Source organism: Octopus bimaculoides, chromosome 3 (assembly GCF_001194135.2).
Source record: "Octopus bimaculoides isolate UCB-OBI-ISO-001 chromosome 3, ASM119413v2, whole genome shotgun sequence".
NCBI lineage: Eukaryota > Metazoa > Mollusca > Cephalopoda > Octopoda > Octopodidae > Octopus > Octopus bimaculoides.
This window is the reverse complement of record NC_068983.1, coordinates 135363162-135374084: the sequence shown is the minus strand read 5'-3', so window position 1 is coordinate 135374084 and position 10923 is coordinate 135363162. Positions and strand designations below refer to the sequence as shown.

The 10923-nt window shown below is 33.0% G+C and overlaps 1 protein-coding gene across 1 annotated transcript in view; it reads left to right on the top strand.

Annotated features, from left to right (window-relative positions):
* LOC106872012 (uncharacterized) overlaps positions 1-6488 on the top strand; it is an 8056-nt gene extending 1568 nt beyond the window's left edge. Inside the window, exons 2-4 of the mRNA XM_014918825.2 lie at positions 2253-2478; positions 3624-3801; positions 4820-6488. Coding sequence (XP_014774311.1) covers positions 2253-2478; positions 3624-3801; positions 4820-5845 — 1430 coding nt within the window. The 3' untranslated portion in view covers positions 5846-6488. The remainder of the gene's footprint in view (positions 1-2252; positions 2479-3623; positions 3802-4819) is intronic.
* The last annotated feature ends 4435 nt before the right edge of the window (positions 6489-10923 follow it).

Sequence of the window (10923 nt, the reverse complement as noted above, 5' to 3'; positions counted from 1 at the left end):
TATATATGGTTATCATAAATTTTGTTGATACTACCTTACGTTCCATCAAAAGTGTATGAATGAAATCAGTCATTTTCGCACCCTCTATTTTTTAAGTTTTTATTATTATTAGTTTTATTCGAAACACAAGAAATTAAAAATTACATTAGTGTTGTAATCATTTAATGCATTTATATGTAAGACGTGTGTGAAGGTGTGCAAAGACGAAGAATGAAACTCTAGAACATACAAAAATGTAAACTAATTTTAGCTTTAAATTGAAATTAAGCCAAATGATGTTATGTGTATGAGGAGCTATAGATTTATTTATGGACATTAAATATATAGCTAGAAATTATATATTCCAAATAGAAATAATATATACTTTAACACCTATTAATCACTGTTTTAAAACGTTTTAATGAAGCAGATTACGTGACTGTTTCAGGAGATAACTCCATCAGCATCATCGCATCATTATTTAACGTCTGTCTTCTGTGCTGGCATGGGTTGGATGGTTTAACAGAATCTCACTAGTTGGAGGACTATTGAGTACCAATGTCTGCTTTGGCATGGTTTCTATGTCTGGATGCCCTTCTCAATGCCAACCGCTTTATAAAGTGTACAGTGTGCTTTTCATGGTACCAACACTAGTGAGGTCACTAAATGACTTGGAAGACAAATCCTCTTGACTGAGTTGGGGGTGTAAGGTGTTGAGAGGTTAAAATGTGATAGAAAGACAAGAACAGGTGTCTTAATAAATTATAGAAGAGATACATGGCAACTTCAGCAAGAAAAAGAGGAAAAGATGGTGGTTATTTTGTGTCAGGGCATATCCTCAAGATAAAAGGAGGAAATGAAAGAGAACAGAGATAGAAGATCAGGAAAGGTGGATGGTCAAGTTCATGAAAGTATGAAAGGAGAGTGAAAGATGTTTAGTGATGAGGGCAGAGTTGAATGCAGCTTGCTTACCAATCACATGGTTCCAGGTTCAGTCCCACTGCGTGGCACCTTGGGCAAGTGTCTTCTACTATAGCCTGGGGCCGCCAAAAGCCTTGTGAGTGGATTTGGTAGACGGAAACTGAAAGAAGCCCGTCGTATATATGTATATATATATATATATATATATATATATATATATATATGTGTGTGTGTGTATATGTTTGTGTGTCTGTGTTTGTCCCCCCAACATCGCTTGACAACTCATGCTGGTGTGTTTACGTCCCTGTAACTTAGCGGTTTGGCAAAAGAGACCAATAGAATAAGTACTAGGCTTACAAAGAATAAGTCCTGGGGTCGATTTGCTTGACTAAAAGTGGTGCTCCAGCATGGCCACAGTAAAATGACTGAAACAAGTAGAAGAGTAAAAGAGTATAGGTAGACATGTAGTCAATGGTGACTATCAGTTTGGAGGGGAAGGGGAAGAAAATAGGAGTGGGTCAGGGAGCAGGAGGTGATAAATGGCAGTACGAAAAGAGGTTGATGAAGAGAAACAGTATAATAAAACTGTAGACAGATGAGAGATAGTGAGATGATGTTCAGTGTGTGGAATGGGTATGAGAAAGGGATGCACAGAGATGGAGAGCAGAGGTATGTAGGAGTGGATATTGTGAGTGATGAATAAAGGTGGTAGAGGGGAAGTGATAATGTTAAACAATAGGAATTTTAATGGTTTTCTTATCAAGAAATTAGGAAGTGGCATATTAGATTGTGATTGAACAGCAAAGGCATTCTGAGTTTTAAAGTTGTTGATCCCTAAACAGTAAGTAATTATGAAGAACCTACAAACATTATTTCTAAATTATTGATTTTCACAGTCATGGGGATTGGATTTTTTTAAAGAGAGAGTAAATGGAAGTTATCTCATGTTTTTCTGAATGAGATTAATGTAAATAAAGGATATCAGCTCGTGGATCCAGCTCTCCGAGAGCTTACCTCTTCTTCTGCAACATTCATAACTACTATTTCCAAAATATTAATGCCTGTTCTTTTGAAAATGTCTTAGATATATTATTGAAAGATTAAACCAAAGTTTGAAATATTGATATTTATTGAATTTAAAGAGAGGAAAGGAGAACATAGTATAGCGTTTTGACAAGGGATATGATGACTTAAAAAAAAAACTAGATATCTTTGAAGTTTTAAAATCAAAATTAACACTGAAACAAGAAATATGAATTCTGTAAAAATAGGACTTAATATTTCCAATTATTACACTTTAATTGTTTCCATCCAGAAAAAAATTTACTTGAAAGTAATTCTTATTTTTACAGAAAAGTTTCAAGCTCTTGTTGAAAAATCAGGACTTAATTCCATTCCCACTTCTCAACTTCGTTGTGTTGAAACAAGAAAATTGCAAAAAGTCTCTGTTGGAAATGGTGCAAATTGGAAAAAGAAAACCAAAACAACAACCAGAGCACAGAGGAACCAATTGATCTCAGTCTACACTTCTAATAAAGCAAACTCCAAATTATGCAAAACCAGAACTAATGCAGTGTTGTGAGTATCTTAGATCATCTTCTTTAAAAGTTTGATTGCACTCAACCAGTTCATAATGAATTATGCCTTCCCAGTCCCACCATACACACCACATGGTCTTTCAAGGATGAAGGTCTTGTTTTGCTTGTAGAGTCACTTGTTTGTCAGAGCTGAACCATTTGTTTTGCTGCTCCATATTGATGTAAAGGCACCATTTTCTATCGCCACTGACAATATGGTAAAGAAAACGCTGTTTGTGACCATGTATTGAGCGATGTCGAGATTAAAAATAATCATGGTTTTGAAAAATTTAGTTTGTATTACCTATACTATAATAATAAGAGAGAGTGAGTGAGTGAGAGAGAAGGGGAGGGAGGGACCAGTAAGTGACCTAATTTCAATGGTGCTATATTAGCTCGTGACCTTAAAAATTATCCTGTTGAAATAAATATTGTGTATGATCAAATGTAATGATGATTTTAAAAAATGCGCTGATAGTTGCTATACTAATTAGCAAGCTTTGATTGAAAGCAGAAATAAGAGATACAAGATACAGTGTACTCGTATCTAAAAAAAATCAAGCAACATGATGCATGGCTATTCAAATCAAAGGGATCTTCTGCTGTGAAGGGGCGTCCAGTAAACTGACAAATACGGTATATTATTATTAATAGTTTAGCCTTAAAAAGTGTGGAAAAGTATATATTGCCACGTAAAAATGCCATAAAAAATCACAGATGATATTTATGATTCCACAAATAACCGGGTCTGCAAATGCTGAACCGTGAATTAGTGGGGGTACACTGTACACTATCTTGTAGAGCAAAAAATTCTCTTTTAAATAAATAAGACATTTTGCCATTGAATTTTATTTCTGTGTGCATTTTTAAATTTGAGAAAAATGCTCATGAATTTATTCCTCAACCCACTATTTGGTTGGAACAAATGTTCTTAGAGTTGAATGCCCTTATAGTTGAACACCCATACAAGAAGTAAGAATGAAACCTTTTTGTCAGTCAAGCAAACAGAAGCAAATGGTGTTGTGTGCAATGTCCAGAGATCTTTAACAAACACTTTGTATTGTTTGAATTTATTAATGGGTATACTTGATGTTACTGTTGACTGTTATCTAACTAGTTATGTGTTTTATGTTTTTGTATTTAAAGCCATTCTGTCTCCAGTGAAATCTTACTTCATCCACAATCAGCTATACCTCCTGTTCAGGAGAAACGCATTTTAGTGGTTCCAAATCATCAAACAGCAGTGATGTCCAATCTATTTTCCATGTGGGAAGCAGGACGTTTGTGTGACTCATACATCAGTAATGGTACTACAAATATATTGGTATGTCATAAATTTAATTTTAATGCAACTATAATTATAGTTGTAATATAGTAATTATAATAATTTCAAACATATGCACAAGGCTAAAATTTTGTGGAATGGATATAATTAAATCAGCTTCAGTTCTGCACAGCAACTTCATTTTATCAATTTTGGGAAGATGAAATGCAAAGATGACTTTAGCAGGATTTAAACTCAGAACATAAAATATTACAACTAAAAGCTGCAAAAAACTTTATCTGACACTAATGATTCTACCAATCTTTAAAATATTTAATGTAGTTCATAATTCACCCCTATGATTTCATTCATACAGCCTTTTCCTTTTGTCTTGAATCTGTGTAATTTCTTCCAACGACATCCTAATTTCTTCTACCTAATATTATCTCGTATGTACCTTCCACCAGTAACTTACTACACATTTTTACTCACTAAGCAACAGTTATTGCCATTATATATGTAAACCTGTATAGTTGTCTTTCCTGTCATATATCAATCGATAACTAAGATGCTATGTAACTGTCTCAACTCATGTATTTAGCATTTTTTACAAATTAGCAATATATATCAATCAGCTTGTTACTTGTCAGCTACAATGGGTCTTCTACATTCATTGTCAGTATCTTACTGCCTTACAGCATAACTTTTACACATGCTCTATTTGAATTGATCTTTACACAGGGACAGAAATTCGTTCTGATACTTCTCCAAATGTCATGTCTTTTTAATTTCAGTTTCAATGCTATCAATACCCTACTTCAGTGCTACTCTGAAATTTTTTTCAGTCAGAATTTAGTCAATATTGCTACAATGAAATGTATTAGGATAACTTTGTCAGTAAAACTTTGTGATTATCCTAAATTCAATAACAGGCTCCAGTTGAATGATCTTTGCAAATATTAAATGGGTGAAAGGATATTTAATGTGTATAAATTACAAATTTATTTTACTGTGAGGTGAAATAGGATCATTGTAATTTTTGTTAGATTTATTCCAGATGTATTTTATATGTTTTCAGGTCCATAAAATGGTTTTAGGAGCTGTGTGTCCAAAACTGCTGCCAGCTCTCCATCATTCGTTAAGAGGTTCATTTCCCAAAGTGGTCTTTCCAAGTTCAGTCAGTAAAGAAGGACTTTTAGCATTTGCAGAATACATGTACAGTGGTATTTTAGATCTGAATGAAGAAATTCTAATCCAACTGAAGATTATTGCTGAAAAATTAGAAATGAAAGATTTTGAAGATCTTTGTTGTAAGGAATTGAACAAAGCTAAGACAAAAGATATTTTATCTGATGTGGTGGAACCTTTATTGGCAGAACCTTGTTCTTTGTCAGGACTATTTCCTTCTAAAACACAAGGAGACACTAACGAGGTACAAAATTCTATGCTAATGAAGTTATTTAGAAATAATTACAACAATATTAACATGCAAGCTGATGCTGCTGTTACCATTGCATCAACATCTACATCCAATACAACTTCTGGTTCTGATGTAAGATCTGCAGAAAATATGGTTACAGACCAGATTGTCGATATCAAGACTGAAGTGGAACCAGAGACAGAGCCTGCCATCAACCCAAAGACCCTACAGTTAAAAATGGAACCCTGCAGTCATGAAGACAATCAAAGCAGTATTGAAGAATTTTCTGTGGATATTCATACTTCCAGTTATAAAAATAATGTTCGGTTAAAACCTGCTGCCAGTACCACTCATGGAAATATCAATAAAGACAATGTTGTTAATATTGATTCCAGTGATAGCATCAATATATCTGATACCTGTAGATCTGAAGAGACTTGTTCACAGCATTCAGAAGATTGTGATAAAGATTCTGATAATCAAAAAGAACTGCAATTAATTTCAGTTACATCTGCTACGGGAAATATAAATGAAGACAGTCTCAGTGATAATTCTGATGTGATAAAGATCTCCAGTTTGATATCTTCAAATACAGAATTACCTCAGCCATCAAATTCAGGACCATATCCCATTAGTTTTATTTCTGCACATGACAGTAAAAATACAAATCTTCAAAAAGTATGAAAAATATTTATTTACCTTTTCCTAATATTAGGTTTGTATAAAGGACTTATAAGTATTTTTAACTGCAAATTACAAATTTCCGTTTGTTATTCAAATCAAATTTATTAAAAATGGATTTATTGTTGACATATTTATTTTATATGTTGTGTAATGTTATTTTTGAAATTACACTTTATGCACTGTTACATCTATTTCTCAATAATAGCATGATTTGAGTAGATTTTAAATAATTTTGTCATCTCTGTGTGGTTGATATTAAAGCTTTTACATTTGAAGGTCAGATTTTCCTACCATTCATCATTCAACCGTAAAATGGAGACATTCAAGTAATAAAATTTTAAAGGATGCTTCAGATGAAATATAATGTATAATGCCAGCCAAATTTCCCATTATTCGAAATAAATTTTCTTTGGCTATTTAAGTCACTGGACTCTGGTGGTTCATGCTGAGCGTATCTTTCAAGGTTTATAATAATCTATATTCAATCAAGTACTTCAGTCTGATAATTATTTTATTGATCAGCTAAGTTAGCTTTTGATGTAAAAGGATGCAACTTGATGCAGTGTTTTACACCAGTATTCACAGACAGACACATGAGTGTATGCATATATATATATATATATATATATATATATATATATATATATATATATATATATATATATATATATATATATTGAGCGTGGCCGTTGCCAGTACCGCCTGACTGGCTCCTGTAGGATTTTCGAGCGAGATCGTTGCCAGTGCCCCTGGACTGGCTTGTGCGGGTGGCACATAAAAGACACCATTTCGAGCGTGGCCGTTTTCGTGCGGGTGACACGTAAAAGCACCCACTACACTCTCTGAGTGGTTGGCGTTAGGAAGGGCATCCAGCTGTAGAAACTCTGCCAAATCAGACTGGAGCCTGGTGTTGCCATCCGGTTTCACCAGTCCTCAGTCAAATCGTCCAACCCATGCTAGCATGGAAAGCGGACGTTAAACGATGATGATGATGATGATGATATATGTATGTATGTATATGTGTGTGTGTGTTGTCTTTAGCTCCCTGACCCATTCCTATTTCTTTCTCCCACCAACTGATGGTCACATTCCACCATACTTCCACATGTGTTCACCATTCACTGCATTCACCTCTATCACTATCTTTATCCATTTGTCACTCTCCTTTTGCACTCATGTGAATTTACTTGTCTACCTACTACTCACTCTCTTCAATCCTTTGTACCACTTCTCCTATTCACCTTCCTGTCATCTGAAGCTTACCTTGTTTCTCATATGTTTAACTGTATATCAAGTACCAAACCATCTTTCTTAATTTACATAGCAACAAATGATATAATAGCAAAACAGTTTCTTGAGTTCAAATAAAATTAAATGAATTTTTAGAAACAACTACTGATTGTAGACTTGCAGTTATATTATTATTATTATTATTATTGTTGTTGTTATTTAGTGTCTGTATCAAATATTCAAATTATTTCTTAAATTGCCCAAACAAAAATTTTCTTTGAATCTTGAATTATTGTTTGAAAGGCTAGAGAACAATTTTAAAGATTGAAAATAGTGTTAGCACAACTCACAGAAAATTTCTGACCAAAATTGTGACAAGAATGCTTCTACTGTAATTCTCAGGATATATTTAAAAGAGATGACTCTTCTAAAACATACCGCAATAAGCTCTTTTTATGATAGCTAATAGTTTTAAAACCATCTCTATTTAATGACTGCATCATTTATTGAATTAGAATTATAAAAAAAAAACATACTTGTTCTCTTTCTGAAACATACTTTGTGTTCTTTTGGGTCAGAAATTAAGTATTAGCTGCAGATGTTCTTTCTATGAACTGTGAGTTAAATTTGGTTGATGGAAATTGTTCGAAAGTTTGATGTGTGTATGTGTGAGGTTGTGTGTGTGCGTGTGTGTGTGTGTAAATGTTGACATTTTATGGCTTAACCTATTGCCATCTGAGTGAAATGATGATATGATGTTTACATTCCTTGTTGAGTATACAATTGATCACCATGTCGTTTCAAAGACCAGTGAAATAAAAGATTCCTTAATTGAAAATCAAGTATGAATTGGTAACAAAAAGAGCATCTGGCTGTAAAATCTTTTCTTAAATCACTGTCCAACTCATGTGAGTGTGGAAAGAGGGACCTTAAACAAACAAGCAAATATGTGTGTGTTTGTCTCTGTATGTCTTTGCATTGACACTTCTTGGGCTGTAGTGATATTGTGTCCTGCATAAATATGTCCAGCATTTCAGTGACAACTTGTGGTATAAAATACCTTACTTAAGAGCAAGTAAAGTCTGGGGAACATCAAGGCCAGTTGACATTGCCATAGCAGGAGATTATTCTCTCTCCAAAGCACTGCTGTAGCAACTGCATTGTTTCTCTTGCTGTATGAACAGTTGCTCCGTCTTGCTGGAACCATGTGTGAGGTCTAGTTTGAATGGCTTTCACATCATTCCCCAGACTTGACAAGCCTGGATTTTTTCTTGTGGGGATACCTGAAAGAGAGGGTTTGTGTCAACAAACCGGAGACCTTGGTGCAACTGAAGGAGAACATCAATAGAGAAATCAGAGAAGTGGGGTCTGAAACTCTTGAGGGTGTTATGGTACAAGTTTTGTTAAGAGCATAGGCATGCAAAACCGAAAATGGCTGCCATTTAAGCTATGTCATTTTTCATGTGATGTAGTGGTGTTGCAAAATTTGACTTGTGCATATTAATTTCCATTATATCCTTTATATTGCATCAAAATTTCATACATTTATTTGTAAAGTTAAGGAAGTTATTAAAAATTGAAACCTATCAGTGACTTTTGGGATACCCTGTGTGTGTATATATATATTCAAAGCCAATGCTTCATTTCATTATTACTCTTTATGTCTCCTCAACAATTCTTAACTGAAATGTCTCAAAACCTGCTTTTGTGATGGGTATAGGTTTGTATCCATAAATGTGAATACTTTAAGAGCTAAAAAATCTTGCAGTAGTTGGTATCTGAACAGCATTTCCTAATTCTTGATCATTGCAAGCAAATGATAAGATTAGTTTATTTCTTCTTTTCCTTCTGTCTTCCATAAAACCTTACTGTAAACATCCATACCAAATATAGGAACGTAATTTGTCACCAAAAATAGATAACAGAAATGTCAAACTCAACACAGCAAGACAGATTTTTAAACTGATACTTTTGATGAGAAGATAATAATAATAATAATAATAATAATAATAATAATAATAATGATGATGATGATGAAAATAGTGTTTATAGTGCTCAGGTGCACTAGAACTCATGGTTTAGCAATCTCAAATATGGTCAAATAAACCAGTCTAATTCTGGTAAAAATGGAAATAGGTGTTTAAGCATTGATAAAAGTTATACTAAAAGCAATGAAACATCAAACATTACTAACATGCAAATGGTTTCAAGAAATGTAACATAACCACCACCAGTCATTATTTTTAAAAATGGAGATCAAAATCCATTCCTGTATCAATTACATCTTTTCAGATTGTCACTTAATAAGAGAAAAATAAATCAATAAATTTACAAATTGGATTCTTTTACCTTTATAAAAATAACTGGAAAAGCGGCAGTCTCTGTAGCCATTATATGTCTTTGGGATATTTAAACATGTTTTTGATGGATATTCATTTTGATCTACTGTATCTTTTCATTTTCAAAGATTAAATATAATAAGTAGATGCTGCTTCACAAAACTTGATTAGGGATAATGGTTTACTAATTTAAATTCATTTCTGATTTAGTTTCTCTATTTTTCTTTTTTTAATCTTAATTAAATCTTTTTGTTTAGCCTTATTGAACTTGCTTCACCAATGATTTTAGAATGACACTTTTTCTCTTTTTACTGGAAACCACACTCCTCAGTTCCAATAGGCTGGAAGTGGTTATGTTGGGAATGATTAGTGTTGATTTGTAGAAATGAAGTTTTGACTGCTTTAGATATCATTTTATAAGTTAATCAGGAGGGGAAGAATTGTGCCCATGAATGACCATTGCAGACTAGTGAGGTTAATGTGATTGATGCCTGATTGTCTACACAAAAAATGTGAGCTGGGAGGAAACTGGAATGATGTGAGAAAGGATTAGAAAAACTTTTCAATTAAACCACAATGAATATTCTAGAAATATTTTTGTTCTATGACACATGAACTAGTTTAACTTATATCAGGAATGTCTTTGTTAATTTGGATGGTATTAAATATAAGTCCAAAGTATTTTAAATTACCTGAATTTGTATTCCACAGAAATGTTCAATTCATTTTTATTTATTAAATATTTGTTCTATTTATTTACTTTTATTTAACATCAGTTTATATATATATGCACAGTGTGTGTGTGTTATAATATATATATATATATATATTCATAATTTTTAAAATTTAATTTGTTAATGTTTCTCCATACAGAAAATAAATTATTTTAATATTTTTGTATTTTGTTGTTTATTTACTAAAACTGAAGAGTATATTTGGATTGCTCATCAGAAAACTCTGGTAAAATGTCTTTTCCAAGAGAAAAAATTATTGAACTACTGAAATACTTAATGATCAGATGACATCATCAAAGTTTCTGAAACTTTTTTATTCAAAATGTTAGACCAGTAGGGACTGGAGAAATAATCATAAAGCAACACATGATTTCTTATATAACTTCAGTGTGTGTTGTGTGTACTGTACCTGCATTAGTAAAGTAGTGAAATCATATTTACTATGTCCATGATGTGTATAAAATCCCATGTTGAGCAGAAAGATTTTCAATGAGTAAGGTGTGCCTCACCTGCTAAGGAGATGGAGAATGTGATTGATTGATTGTGTAAAGAAGGAATGGAATCAAAGTTGATGTGTGAAAAATGTGGTTTCATGAGCAACAGAGAAGCATAAAATAAATTTCAAACAAGGCAGAAATAACCACATGGTCCCAGGTTCAGTGCCACTTAGGCAAGTGTCTTCTACTGTAACCTCGGACTGACCAAAGCCTTGTAAGTGGATTTGGTAGATGGAATCTTAAAGAAACCCACTGTGTATATATATATATATATATAT